The 16,620-nt window shown below is 33.8% G+C and overlaps 1 protein-coding gene across 1 annotated transcript in view; it reads left to right on the top strand.

Annotated features, from left to right (window-relative positions):
- The first annotated feature begins 793 nt into the window (after positions 1 to 793).
- LOC124537838 (neuropeptides capa receptor) overlaps positions 794 to 16,620 on the top strand; it is a 117,460-nt gene continuing 101,633 nt past the window's right edge. The window contains exon 1 of the mRNA XM_047114776.1: positions 794 to 1,105. Coding sequence (XP_046970732.1) covers positions 811 to 1,105 — 295 coding nt within the window. The 5' untranslated portion in view covers positions 794 to 810. The remainder of the gene's footprint in view (positions 1,106 to 16,620) is intronic.

Below are 16,620 nucleotides of genomic sequence, written 5' to 3'. Positions count from 1 at the left end.
AACACAGTAACATTTTTCCAACATTCATTAATTACGTAACAGAGAAATTTCACATAACATTTTATTTCAAAGTAAAATCTTAAATACAACACTAAATAAAAGACAGTGTAAAAGCTTTATATATGACTTTACGGTGCGGCTACAGAAAATAACAACCGCAAATAGTGTAACAGGTTTATCCTATAACTTGGAAATGTCTTCGATAATAATAAAACCTGTGGACAATTTAGTATAATAAATTGATTTAATTCAAAGAAATTGAATCTATAATTGACCAGCCATTGTGTATTTATTAATTATTATAATTGCCTTTATCTCACCCATCGCCCAGTCGACTCGCAGCCGCGGCCCGCTACTGACGTAGCTGCGTAGCGCGTCTACGCGTTTCTATCGTAGAAAGTTATCTCGATTCGTTACATCTTAAAACTACTTACAATATCGTGTATATTTTTATGGATTAAATAAAACGTTTAAAAAAATCAAATGATAATATAAATATTATAATATACATTTTTTTTATTTTTATTGTACTGGCAAAGTTTGATAACTTTAAGAACACTGACTAAGTAAAATTTGCGTAATTTTTAGTTAACTTATATAAATAAAAAAAGTCGTACGTGCACTTTAAACAAATTTGTGATGACACTTATGAAATTTCAAATATGTTTGAATGAGTAAACAAAATATTTTAATGATACATTGAGTTGATAATGATGATAAATAATTATATGTCACCAAGTATAATGTCAAGAATAATTAGCAATGATTTCAAGATACTAATATATAACAATTAAAGTATAGTCTGTAACAATGGAGGAGTTCCTCCGTCCTAACGAGACGGCTGATGAGTTCTATTCAAGATGCACCAACTTGAGTTACTTCGACTGCAGCGAAAACGAAATGTTGTGGTGTATGATGGGCCCCAGACGGCTACCTCTACTCAGAATCGTGCCCATAACAGTTTTCCTACTCGTGATATTCTTAACCGGAGTGATAGGCAACGTCGCAGTGTGTGTGGTGATCGTCCGCCACCCGGCCATGCACACAGACACCAATTATTATCTATTCAGCTTGGCTTTGAGTGATCTGCTGCTTCTATTGTTCGGTAAGCATTATACATAAATAGTTGATTAATCTAACACAGGCAGATGTGACGTTTATAGCGATAAACACCTACTCTATACAATTAATTTTAAAAAGCGATATTTTAATTGTCAATACTTAATTTAAGGAGCAGTTATTTTTAAACAATTTATCAACAAAACTTATTGTAGGTTTATATTAAAAGTGACTTCGTGTTAATGTATCCCTGTTAAATGCAGATATCTTTTCTTATTTTCGGATTATTTTAAACATTTTATTCTACCACACTGCTTTATTTTGCTCTGGTAGAGTTTTTATGTTTGTACATTTTGCAGAGTTTAATCTATCACATTAATTTTAAAACAGGATACAAACACATTTTATGGTGTTAGATTACAATCTTACTTTACTACGAAATTAAATTACAGGACGTCTTTGTAATAAAATTTTCAAATTACTAGCTCACATATAAACAGTAAGTCTTAACCGGTAATGTCTAGTTGTATGAAATTTTGCAGTGTTTCTTTTACGAAGGGGACATTTTAAAAATAAGCACACCAACCGCATGTAAATGTGGAAGCAATTTATTTCCAGCATTATGTCTGTATTTATAGCGTTTCATTGATACAGGAATATTTATATCTTTGAATGGGACCTGTCATGTTCATTTATGCGTGATAAAATAAAACTGTACTTTAGTCTTGTAGTTATTGCCGCTCCAATTAATTGATGCATGCACATGAAGCAGATTTACAGACAACAGGTGGAGGTTTTCAAATTTACGAAATTAGTTATAAACACATTTTAAGCACATCACAATTAAGACGGTTGCCTGGGTTGTAAACCGCAACCATCAGTTAAGATTTACGTTTTCTGGGCCCGGGTTACCTTGGCTTAGAACTGCAGCTATTGTTGTAATTTTTTGTAAGGATTTAAAATATCGAAATGGAACTGAAACATAACGATTGTGATTTTCTTTTAATGAATTGTAGCAATGGCCTTGGTATTACTAATGTTCTCATTTATCTCTTCGAGCTCAATGACAATAGCCCAAATGACAATATCGAACCTGCGACTTTTTAAAAAGCAGCCCTTATACCAATACGCTATTGAAACTCGCTTTCGTTAAAACAAATGAAGAATCGTGTGTCTTTGTTGATAAAAAGGTTTGCCGCAGTAAATTAATGTTTTAAATATAAATAACTTGTCTGTTTTTACCTGCTAACAAACATAAAAAAATAATATTTGTGTTACCCACAGGTGCTGTAACAATGACGATACGTAAAATCACGAAGAGTCTGTTGTCTATTAATATAATACTATCAAGTATTTAATATATATGTTAAAGCATCAAAAAGTTTAATTAACATTTTTTTTGTTTATATATTATATTAGACGTAGATTTGACATTAGATACATTTGACAGCGAAAAATGGAATATTTAAAAAACTGACTTATATTTGGAATATCATCGCTTCTGATAACGAGCTGATACCTGGTTCCTCGTTACATATATCTCCCGATAGAATGAATTCTAAAATTACTTTAAGATCATTTTAAAGAATTTAAATTTTTGATTAATTCATGATTTTATTTGTATTTTTATTTTATAACATACAGCTCTTTGATGTTATTATTAATTTAATCATGAAAGAGCCTGTAAATTACAGCAGTACGATATGAAGTTTTAAATTTCAGATTTTTTTTTTATGAGTTTTTAAGGTTAGAACGCTTCCACCGCGCTTCTCCGACCCGGGTTGGTGGATACACGTGTGACAGAATTTCTATGTAATTAGACACATGCAGGTTTACTCACAATTTTTTCTTTCAACACCGATTGAGATGAATTATAAATACAAATTAAGCACATGAAAATTCAAAAGTGCTAATCTGGGTTTGAACCCACAATCATCGGCTATGACGTGTATGTCTAACAACCGGGCCATCTCAGCTTATAGTTTTAGTATTCATTTCTTAATATTCATTTAACTTTGATTCATCAGCAACAATTACTGAATTTTTTACCTGAATATAAATTACAAAATGTTATTTAAATATTCGTTTCAACATAGCTCTTTGCGATACGAAATTAAAAAAAAAACATTTTGGATAAAATGTTCCAAAATTTTTGTCAGTCTGGAATAAAAATAAAATTTATAAAAGTTAATTTATATAGTTATTTGGAAAGGCTTATAAAAGCCTACTTGAACTAACAGCATTCCTATTTTATCTTAATGAAATTTTCGTGATATATTTCGTAAGATTATTTTAAATTTAATTTATACGTAAAATTAATTCTGGTGGTTGAGTGGGCTAGTATTATCACAGGCCAGGCGACCAGACCTGACCAGGGTGATATATTATGGTGTTTGAGATACCATTGTTAGTAACGCATCGAAGCTGTAATAAGTGCCATTATATTTGCACATCAAAGATCCGTTTTAATGTGAGGTCAATTATTCAATCAAAATCAAAATAAAGTTTATTGAAGTAAGCTTTTACAAGTACTTTTGAATCGTCATTTAACTATTAAGTGAAGCTACCACCGGTTCGGGAAATAGATTCCACCGAGAAGAACCGGCAAGAAACTCAGTAGTTACTCTTTTTCAATATTTAAAGAATACAATCATATTAGTTAAATACAATTATATATGTATGTAATGTATCCCGCCTGGAAGTCAACAGGTATTAATTAATTCCACGCTTTTTTTATCATCTACAAAATCTTGTACCTATCAAATAGTATGCCTTTTTTTACCAATGTATTTTTTACAAACGAATTGAATTTACGAAACGGCAAAGTTAAAAATGTCTTCCGAATTTTATTATAGAAACGGATACCTTGCCCCAAGAAAGTTTTGCATTGCCGTATTGTCCTCTAGTCTCAAATAAAAATCTATCTGGTACCATAACATCTATTCGATATATTGTAGGAATGTGATAAATATATATGATGCCTATTGAAAACCGAATGCTAAGCCGTACTTACTTTAGTACGTTATCTCCTTGATTATGAGTTATAGTTTCTTTAAAATTACGTGGTCTAATAAACCGCATACAGGTATCAAGATAGTTTTTATACGAGGTCTTAAATATGAGGCAGCAGGAATGGAAAAATCAAAAAATGATGTCGCTATCAACGTGTTAAACTATAAATAACAATTTATATTACAGTATATTGAAGATCCCTGACAATGAAATCTATATGTCATTCACGTATAGTTCAACCTGTCACTATATACGTGGGAGTATCCAAATCTTAATTAGAAAACATTCGCGAGAATGACTCGAGACCGAATCAATTTCTGCATGAGCGGGAATGGAATCTTCGAATCTTGAGGTGAAACGAGTCGATAAACTCTGCGCCAGACGAAACATATTCATTTTGCTACTCATTTTAAGGAATTTTAATAATATTATTTATTTGTAAAGTAAATATTAAATAAATAAATAATAAATATGAGACAACATCACACACATTACTCTAATCCCAATGTAAGTAGCTGAAGCACTTGTGTTACGGAAAATCAGAAGTAACGACGGTACCACAAACACCCAGACCCAAGACAACATGGAAAAGTAATGGTAATTTACATCGACTCGGCCGGGAATCGAACCCGGGACCTCAGAGTGGCGTACCCATGAAAACCGGTGTACACCCCGCTCGACCATGGAGGTCATATTCGTACCTAGCGAAACCGTCGGCATACGTTGTAAACCATACTAGCGACCCGCCTCAGCTTCACACGGGCCAATGCTGATACTAAATATAATACAGAATAAGAAGAAATCTTACAAAGTTCACAGTTTTTCAATCATAAGACAATACAAACCAAGGTCCCTGCGTTTTAAATCTGTAATATATTCATTTAAATTGCATGCTTTGAAGGCATTTAAGGCACTCCATTGGATAAGGATTGACGTTGTATTGCTTAAAATCGCTTCGAAAATAAGCCATTATTTCTCGAAAAGGTTAAGGTTTGTTGAAATAAGTGGTTGTTGTGGGCTATTCCTAAGAGATAGACATATACCATTGTGCTACACTCACATAAGTACAAAATGATGCATACCTCAAATACAGAAGTTCGACTGCAAAAAAAAGAAAAAATTAACGTATTTTTCATATTTTAAATTGTATTTCTTATTATCTTTATGTGAATTTCTTTGTCTTTTTTGATTGAATAAGCTGTGACACGTGACGTTGACGATACCCACGACACAGAATATCGAAATGCGTTAAGTAGCTTATGTGTTATAAATGAACGAAGGAAACTATAACGCATACATGAAAACTCTGCGCGAAAGGCTTATAGATCTAGAAATATTTTCAAAAGAAGCGTCGTCAGTTTAAAACTATTATGTCATTTATACAAATGTATCTTTTATGTAAGTAAAAAAAAGTATTGTATATTTTAATTATAAATGTAATATTATAAAATAAATAATATCAATGTATGTTTGCTTTGATTAAAATATCTACAACGATATTAATCTGAGATAAGAACTTAATAAATAATCTCACAGAATTATTTTAAAATTCAATTTTTTTTTGCAGTTAATAAAAACATACTCCATTTTTTTATGAATTCAGTTCACATTTCCAATTTATTATTATTTCGTGTTTACTGAAACCCGACGCGAAAACGATTCGGTGAATTATAACTGTTTCATTGTCGAATCAAATTGAATTTGAAGTCCGACTGATTAACAATTACGGTCTTACACATTATTGGAGGAGCTTATAATACATTTAACAATAAACAAACACAATGGATAAATAAATTATTTTTCCTGTTGAACTGGCCTGTTCATAAAAATACAAGTAGAGTCACAGCACTTAAGCCCTTTCTTTCCCTCTGAGCAAAAGGTTTGGAGCTAATAGATATACATGTTACAGAAATTAATTGAAATTAGATACTTGCAGGCTTCCTCACGATGTTTCTCTTCGCGATTAATTATAAAGATAAACATATATATTCAGTGGTACTTTGGATTTGAACCCGCTATCATCGGTTGTGATGTGCGCGTTCTAACCACGGGTCACCTTGGCTTATATCAAGGGCCAGCTTTTGTTATATCTATGAATTTTATATTATTTAGTTGAGAAGTAAATCAATTTGAGTAGATACTTTGGTGTTAGAATATATGATGATATAACTGGTCATTTCATCATATGTTCTAACACCAGACTATAGTATTGTTTAATACCGATTTGAAGATTGAGCGAATCAGTATAACTACAGGCAACAAGGACATAACATCTCCGCTAATTTTATTTAGTTGGCGGAGCATTGGTCATATGAATAATGATTAATAATTCCTATAGTACCAACATCTATATGTATTCTCCATTTACCATCAGGTGGCCCAGTGGCTAGTATATCTACATAACAATATCTATATTAAAATAAACATGAGTTTATAAAATACTAAAAAATATGCATTACATGAGTAGTCCCTGTTGATTTCAATCCTTGCAATCATTTTCAGGCAGGAGAATATAGGTACTGACCTCCTAACAAACATACTAAGGATTGGAAACAGTTGGATAGGAAAACTCGAATTATTTTTAGATTTTAACTCAAATTGTCTATATAAATCTATACTCTTATAATTGATTTACTGCACTCCTGAGAATATTATAAGAGATATATATGGTATATATGGAACCTTATTATCTCTTTAATAATGTCTGTAAATTTCAATTTCTGATGTAATAAATGATGTTTAAAGTTGAATACTTCATAAGGTAATATCGCAACGACATCGCAAAGTGCACTCAACGAGCTCATCTCCACATCTCATTCCATTTTATGACGGACGTGAAAGTCATTTGAACCAATCTATAATATGAAGTTTTGTTATTGAATGTGACAATATTAACTTGTGTTTATTAGCTTTAGATGATACGTGGTGGAAAGGCTTTGTTTAAAGTTAGTCTGAGAAGGCAAAGATCTGTTATTCTATAGCCAAACAGTAATACATGGTTCTGTCTTAGTCAGGTTTAAGGGTTGAATGAACCAGTGTACAGGTACAAGTAGCTTCCAAGGTTGATGGTACGTTCGAGATGCAAGGGATAGTTATTAGTAGATGCAGCAGTGTCATCTAGATGTCCGAAAATTTTAAGACATTTTCTACCTCGCTCAACCACTCTGTGAAACCAGCTTTCATCGGCAGTTTTGCCGATCCGATACGACTTGTGATCCCCTTTAAAAAAAGAGAGTACTTTTTCCTTTAAGGCTGGCAAAGCACCTGCAAGCATCACTCTGCAGACGTCCATGGGCGGTGGTTTTTACTTTCCATCAGGTGATCCTTCTACTCCTTTGCCACCTATAACATAAAAAAGTGGGCAAAAATTGCAGTCCACTGACCTACTTAAAACATAACAATAATAAATCATTAGTAAAATATTAATTTTCACAGGAACAGTACAAAGATCAAATGTCGCGTCCCCAAAGATGACGCCCTGTGTTTTTCTTTTTATAGCTGCATCATCATTTAGGTCAAAGGACCTTCTCTACGGACCATTATGTAATTTAATGGGTGTTTTAATGGAACTCGGACTATAAATCAAAGGCTTTTCTTCTGGCCTGAAAGACTGTGTAATCACTTGTTTCGGATTTTAAATTAAACGGCGTCTCTGGGGATACGTTTTACATTTATCCAACAGCTTTGCTGAGCTTCAAAGAGATGCGTTCAGCACCGTCATGACATTGGAGGCTATTACCGATATGACAAGCGACACGAGTGTTAATGAACTCATCTTTTAGTGCATATGTTTGCAAGATTCTTGAACTTGTCTGTTTGACAGTCATCATTATGAACTACTTTATTATTTAATACAATACAACACTATATATATATTTATAACTTATATTGTAATAACTAAGGTAACAAAATACGTTTACTCTATTCAAAGCACTATTCCGAAGTAACCGATTCAGCTAGCGTATCCCTGTAGTCGCCTCCTACGAACTTCACGTTGCACAGTGCTGCTATGCGTTGAGATGAAATTTGACCGGAAATCGGATGGCGATAACATCATATAATAAATAATAATAAAAAATAGTTTTATTTATTCCACAAAAATAAATTGTAACCAACAAATTTAGTAAATTGAATCACTTTAAACTGTCGACCCCCCAGGCCTTATTCAAAGAAGTCCATTTATTTCAGTTCTTGGGAAGGACATCCGGTCCGTACCTACGTAGGCACAATCTCCTGTCACCGACCTCCATGGTCGAGTGGTGTGTACACCGGTTTTCATGGGTACGCCACTCTGAGGTCCCGGGTTCGATTCCCGGCCGAGTCGATGTAGATTACCATTAGTTTTCTATGTTGTCTTGGGTCTGGGTGTTTGTGGTACCGTCGTTACTTCTGATTTCCATAACACAAGTGCTTCAGCTACTTACATTGGGATCAGAGTAATGTATGTGATGTTGTCTCATATTTATTATTACCGAGCGTATATAAGTTTAAAACGATCGTGACGGTAATGCGATAATTATGGCTAATTTCACAGAACAGTATAGTATAGAGTTTGTCAGGCACTGGAGTTTACACTTCGTGACAATTGAAGGTAGTCACTCTATTAACTAATAACGCTATAATTGATTTATCGTCTAAAAATTACTATATATTTTGCATAATAGAATTACTTATTTTTCACTAAGTTCGAGTAACCACACATTTGAACCAGATTTATTAACGTGATTAATATGACTATTTTCTTCCATATAATATACATACGTCTCTATATATATATATATATATATATATATATATATATATATATATACTCTATATATATATTTAAATAAAAGTTCGTGGTCACGGGTAGTCTACCCGTGACCACGAACACTGCAAAGTGCTCGAAACGTCGGGATGTTTAAAAATAATTAATATACGCGATTCATCCGTTATAATTAGTTTTATTTAAATGTGTAATAATCGCGAAAATTTAAGACAACTCTATATATATATATATATATATATATATATATATATATATATATATATATATATATATATATATATATATACTCTACTTTCCGAACCGGTGGTAGCTTCACTTAATTGTTAAATGACGATTTAAAAGTGCTTGTAAAAGCCCACTTGGATAAAGTTTATTTTGATTTTGATTTCTAAAATTAATTAATTATGTTCAAATTCGTAAGTATTGTGTCCATTTATAATTTATATAAATACCAGTTTATTAAATAAATAAATTAAGCCATGTTCAAACTATCTGAATTATTATTATAATTATCAAAACATTATTAGGAGAAAATATTATTAATAAGTATTATTATAAGTAATAAGCGGTGAAATCGGGTTTTCCGACTTACGATATTATTAGAAATTAAAGAACGAGAAACGCAAAAGAAATGCTTCGTCTATTGAACGTTGAAATAAATAAATTGAATTTCTGATTAGTTTTTATTCAATCCATTTTAAAAATAGCGTTTACCTCATACCTAAGCTCCATATGTATACAAATTACAAAACAACGCATTAGTGAAATTACAACGCATTGTGTATGTTAGAATATCAGTCAGACACTTGAGTTGTTTTTAAAAAAAAGGTAAAAAAAAGTTATTGCAAGAAGAGGTTGTCATAATTCGCACCAATAACACGCATTAGTTAATTGATAAATCTGCAGCTTTTGGTTCCTGATAGGACGACTAAACTTCGCAAATTGTTTTTCTGCTCGTTTAGTAATTATACTTTAGTTGTTTTCAGAATATAATGATTTTTTTATTGACTTTCTCTAAAATAAGTAAAAATGTAATCGAATGACGCATTTACGTCTAACCGAAAAGATAGACGCTTAGGATTATGTATAGCGGCATTCTACTTAAAAAATAAATCCGCAGACATTTTTAACTTGGCCGTTTCGTAAATTCAGATCGTTTAAAATACATTGGTAAAAAAAGCATATTATTCGATACAAGATTTTATAGATGATAAAAAAGCATGTAATTAATACCTGTTGACTTCCAGGCAGGATACATTACATATATATTGTATTTAACTAATATTTAATTTTTAAATGTTAAAAAAGAGTAACACCGAGTTTCTTCAAATCAGCTGTAAAATATTTATTAAATGAATCTAAATGATATTTAACATACCTAACTATATATTGCAATAATTTTTAATTTAAAGGTTTAATTTTAATATTTATAATGATAATGTATAATTTATAATAGTTATTATTAATATGCTTTCTACACTCTGAAATTTTTTTATGTATTAATTGTCATAGGAAACTGTTTTGGATTAAGGATTAATTATGTACAACATTTTTAATTATTAATAGCACTGTTTGTTTCCAAAATATAAATAAATAAATAAATGTTTGTTCTGTCTGCTCTCTGGGAAGACTCGGCCGATTTGACAGGACTTTCACTGGCAGATAGCTGATGCACATGCAACGTGACAATGTCCAGTGCCGCGCGCAGCCTTCTCGCGTGCCACCATTCCGCCGTCACCTCGGGTGCCACTCACAAATTATTTAATAACAAAAACTGCATAATACATAGTAATTAAGTTACAATCAGTACAGTACAGTACAGTAACAGCCTGTAAATTTTCCACTGCTGGGCTAAGGCCTCCTCTCCTACTAAGGTGAAGGTTTGGAACATATTCCACCACGCTGTTCCAATGTGGGTTGATGGAATGCACCAGTGGTTGGTTGCACAATGCAATTGAGCAATAACTTTTTATTACATTCAAATTCGTACAAAGTCGCAGGCACATGTAGAACTAACATATTCTTGTAGGGCATGCACCCGTATTTAGTTCTGTCGATCTTATCGCTGTCACTCAGGGAACGAGGAAATGCAGAAATGATCGAGAATTAAATCGAACTTTACTCACGGATCCAGAAGTCTCATTTCAAAGTGGGAATCGCGTGCAGCGGAGAGAGCGATCGGAAATTGGCTCGTAATCTGCAGATAATTAATCACAAATTGGAAGTAAAACGGAGTCTTGACGATAAGAGCACTCCTCGCTAGAGATTGGTTACCAGTTGTAAAGTCTCTGTTAAATTGATATGTTTTGTTCATAATTCTTACTAGCTGTGCCCGCGACATTGCACGCATTTTAATTTAAAAAAAAAATCGTAGCCTTAGTTACTTCCTATTATATCAGTTTATCTGCCAGTGAAAGTCACATCAAAATCGGTCCAGCCGTTGGAGAGATTAGCCAAAACAAACAGACAGACAGACATACCGACAATAATTGTAAAAAATATTATTTTGGTATATGTATCTTGTATAGATACATATGTATTGAGTAAAAAAGGGCTATTTTAATATTACAAACATACACTCCAATTTTATTAAATGTAATAGATGTATTACTGACTGCTTCACTGTATATTTATAGTACGAATATTATTTTAAGCTACGGTACTGTGTTCGCGTTTTATTATCATCAGCGAAATGTTTACTCATAAAGAACGGCTTCAGACATTAAATCCCAGTTCTAGACAAACTACATTAATACGCACAATAAAGTATTTCAAACTAAGTTATTATCTTAGTACTAAATTGCTTGTAAGCAAAATCTCTTGCTATTTCAATTAAGGAACAATCTGCGTTGTAAATTTAATAAAGTTTCAGTTGCTCTGTAAACATAACTAAACATCTATAGTATCAATAACTTAAGTTATCTATTTCGTAATAATTTTCAAGTAAATAATTCAAAACGTAATATAACATCATTTTATATTTTCTTAATTAGCACAAATAAATCGTTACTAATGATAGCGCTAATATGTGAAGGCAAATTTAAAATGACAGCACGAAGGCATTTTTTACAAACATTAAAGAAATATTACAACTCTTTTATTACTTATGTACTATATAAACAACAACAACAGTTTGTAAATTTCGCTCTGATGGGCTAAAACCTCCTGTCCCATTAAGGAAAGGGTTTGGAATTCGGAAGAGCGTATAAGCCACCTGATGGTAAGTGGACACCACCGTCCATAAACATTGGCGCTGTTAGAAATATGAACCATTCCTTATATCGCCATTGCACCACCAATAATACTAAGTACTGTTGTTTAGCGGCAGAATATATGATAAGTGGGTGGTACCTACCTAGACGGGCTTACACAAAGCCCTAACAAGTAATGTGTTGATAATGTAAGCGTTGCGTTGAGTGCCAGATATTAGTGCAAATTAAACTCACATGCTATAATCGGCAATTAGTATACTGAACCTTACTTCATTCGACTATTCTATTGATTGAATCGTTGGTCTAGTGGTCTCTAGGGTTCTGGGTTCAAATCAGTTGAGGCATATAACTAGTTATCGGTTTTCCTAATTTGTTTATGGTATAGGTTGGCGGACGAGCATACGGGCCACCTGATGGTAAGTGTTCACCATCACCCATAGACAATGACGCTGTAAGAAATATAAACTATTCCTTACATCGTCAATGTGCCACCAACCTTGGGAACTGAGATGTTATGTCCCTTGTGCCTGTAGTTACACTGGTTCACTCACCCTTCAAACCGGAACACAACAATACTGAGTACTGTTATTTGGCGGTAGAATAACTGATGAGTGGGTGGTACCTACCCAGAAGGGCTTGCACAAAGCCCTACCGACAAGTAAGTTTTCTGCCAAAATAATTTCAGTAACAGCACGGAGTCTGGAATTCGGATTGTAAACTCGCGTGCCTCGGAGAACCGTCTAAGCCGTACTTCCTGAACCTAGGTGCAGTTAAAATGCTGTTTCCGGACGGATTTGCTGATTATGAGAGTATGGTGTCTGTGCTTGCATGCACTTTTGTACTATAATATTTTTGTAGTTTTTGGATGGGTATCATCCATTAAAATTGAGTACTTACCCTTTATCAATATTTAAAAAAAAACATATGAATATAATACATTATGTCTGGAAGGCAAAAGGTATTAACGCCAACCTTTTTTATCATCTATAATTATAATTTGTATTGAATACTATGACTTTTACCAAAGTATTTTTTAATTATTTATATACATTATACATTAAGACTAGTCGCCTCGGCTTCGCTCGTATTTTAGGGTGTTGGTTGTCATTTTTTAGGCAAAAAAATAGCCTAACTCCTTACTTGGAGATCAAGTTTGCTTCATAATAAATTTCATAAAATTCGGTTCAGCGGTTTGGTCGTGAAAGAGCGACAAAGAGAGTTACTTTCATATTTATAATATTAATATAGATAGTTTATCAGCCGAAGAAGATAATCCTTTTTATTTCGAAAATACCCAAGAAGAGTAGCTTTTTTAATTGTTTTTGTTTTCAATTTGCAAGGCAAAGTTTCAAACGAAGTTAATCAACTCCGCCTGAATTTTTTCCGTATGCAGCCGGGACGGGGAGCTCATAAGCTTATAAACTCTGAATACTGTTAAATACGTTTTTTTCTACAAAATCGGTAGGTGGCCATGCAGTAAAGTAAAGTAAAATAAAAAAGTAACAGCCCGTAAATTTCCCACTGCTGGGCCAAGGCCTCCTGCCCTTAAGAAGAGGGTTTGGAACATATTCTACCACGCTGTATTAATGTGGGTTGGTGGATTGCACCTATTTCAGAATTTCGATGAAAATAGACACATGCAGGTTTCCTCACGATGTTTTCCTTCACCGCCGAGCAGAAGGTGAATTATAAACACAAATTAAGCACATACATATGTGCTTGCCTGGGTTTGAACCCGAAATCATCGGTTAAGATGCACGTGTTCTAACCACTGGGCCATCTCGGCTCCTACTGGGCCATGCAGTAAGGTACCTAAACCTGATATAAATGGTGAAAACTGACCGCTATGAGAAATAATAACCATCCTTTATTGTTCACTCACCATATATATGATACTGTCATTTGGCGGTATAATTTCTGATGAGTTGGTGCTCTACCTACCTTAACTGGCTTGCCCAAAACCCACCACCAAATTATTTAATTTTTCATTTTGTGTTTCCACCAACCGTGACACAGGCTGTTTCTTTATATTCAATTTTTACTTTAAGTAAATTATATAGAAATTATATATTTGTGTTTAATGTGGATGTGTGCGTGTTTGTTTGAATATCTCATCTCATATATTTAATTGTGTAAATATATCAGTTTATGAAATTTATATAAAATATTGTATTTTTCTGTTTTATCATAGGTTTGTTTAGTAATAATGCTAAAACTAGCTTAGTGACATATTATTATTAGATGTATTGCTACATGGTAACTTATATCCTTATCGTGGGTGGCGTCAGGGGATTACATATAGAATGATAAATATAGATCCTATAGCGCTAACGTCACCAAATACCAAGACTTTCAAGTGTATTTTAGTTTTGGTTAAAAAAATAACCTGAGATGGCCCAGTGGTTAGAACGCGTGCTTCTTAACCGATGATTGCGGGTTCAAACCCAGGCAAGCGCCACTATATATATGTGCTTAATTTGTGTTTATAATTCATCTCGTGCTCGGCGGTGAAGGAAAACATCGTGAGGAAACCTGTCTAATTTCATCGAAATTCTGCCACATGTGCATTTCACCAACCCGCATTGGAACAGCGTGGTGGAATATGTTCCAAACCCTCTTCTTAATGGAAGAGGAGGCCTTATCTCAGCAGTGGGAAATGTACAGGCTTTACTTTTTTTTTTAAATAAAATGCTAGTATAAAGTCCTTTACATACATTTTCTTTCAGACCCGATTTTTTTAAACAGTGCGTACAATATACTCACATTAGTTCTTACAACTGACCGGAGGATTACAAGTTCGACCCTCCGAAAAAGGTTTCTAGGGTCAAATTTATGGCACTTAAGTGGCAAAATCAAAATGAATTTTATTGAAGTAGGGCTTTCCGAGAACATTTAAAAAGCCTACGTTAGACTAATTTAACTTTTGGGATACGAAGAGATTAAAACGATAAAGTATTAATGGATATACATTATTAATAATATGCAGGCAGACTGTCAAATGACCTTTTGTTAACCACTAAAATAGTCAGTACCAACGACAAATATTGGTGATGACATAAGAAATATGTCATCACCAATATTTATAGGTGATATATTTTAGAGGTGTTATGTTACTTGTAAACTCATTCATTCTTCGAATTGGAGCGCCAATTTAGTATATACTCGCGGCCGCCCGCAACTTCGCCCGCGTGATTTTCGGTTTGTCAGAGAAAGTGGTAATGTGAATAATTTGCCCCGTTTTTGCAACATTCCTCACTGACGCTATTGGTGACAGCGTAATGTTATATAGCCCAAAGCTTTCCTCTATAAATGGACTAACAAATCATTTTTTTTAAATCAGATCAACAGTTCCTGAGATAAGCGCGTTTAAACAAAGGAACAAACAAACTCTTCCGCTTTATAATGTATCTGATACTACACTGTAACTGTAACGTGACTATATATTGTTTATTGACATAATATCGCGTGCCTTATCTAATATAGCTTCTGCACGCGACTTCGGCCGCGCAAAAGTACTTGTTTTAACATAAGACTACACTCGTTTGATATTACTGTCAGTAACTTCGAAGATTAGAGTGATATCTACAATTAGAAATTATATATAAAAGCGAAATACCATTCATTGATTACTCACAAAATCTCGGACACTATAACACCTACAAACTTAGATTTGGTTCGTAGGAAACTCTACTCCTAAAGGGGTAAAACCGTGGTTAGAACCGATGTTTGTGTTTTATAAATTACGCAAGGGTAAAGCCGTAGGTTTGGCTAGTATGAAATCTTTTTTGCAACGCTGGCGCGAGGATCCACAAGAGACCGATACAAATGGGGCAGAATTTCATTCGTTAACCCACATTAAAACAGCGTTAGCATAACCACTAAAACTTTACCGTCCGTCCACCACTTAGTGTATAGACATTAGGCGTATAGTAAACTATTCAAACTAAAAACATATATATGTTTGAAATATTAATAATAGTGGCGAACTGCGTAGTCGAATATAGTGTATTACCGGTTTTCATAGGTACGCCACTCCAAGGTCCAGGGTTAGGTTCCTGGGCCGAGTCGATGTAGAAAAAGTTCATTAGTTTTCTATGTTGTCTTGGGTGGTGGTAGTGGTACCGTCGTTACTTCTAATTTTTTATAACACAAGTGCTTTAGAAACATGGGATCAGAATAATGGAAGTGATGTTAGATTTTGGGCACAATTGGTTTAAAGTGCACCGTCCATGAACATTGAACAAAGGTTCCCAAGTGATATCGGTTGTCAAAATTCACGGAGAATGTTCCTAGGAATTGTTCGGATTAATCCCGGCTGCTGAATTTCACCCTCGGACATCTCGTCAAAATTCTAAGTTTCACCCGCACCGCCTTGCTGTCCGAAAATCCACAACAGCGCGATTTCTTAGACATTTTCTGCCTCGCACAACCACTTTGTGGAACCAGCTTTCGCCGGCGGTTTTTCCGAACCGATACTACATGAGAACCTTCTAGAAAAGAGCGTACTCCTTTCTTAAAGGCCGGCAACGCAAGCCCCTTGGTATTGCAGATGTCCATGGGCGGTGGTAG

Source organism: Vanessa cardui, chromosome 19, assembly GCF_905220365.1.
Source record: "Vanessa cardui chromosome 19, ilVanCard2.1, whole genome shotgun sequence".
Lineage (NCBI taxonomy): Eukaryota > Metazoa > Arthropoda > Insecta > Lepidoptera > Nymphalidae > Vanessa > Vanessa cardui.
Note: the sequence above shows the minus strand (reverse complement) of the source record. Positions and strands in the feature narration are given on the sequence as shown.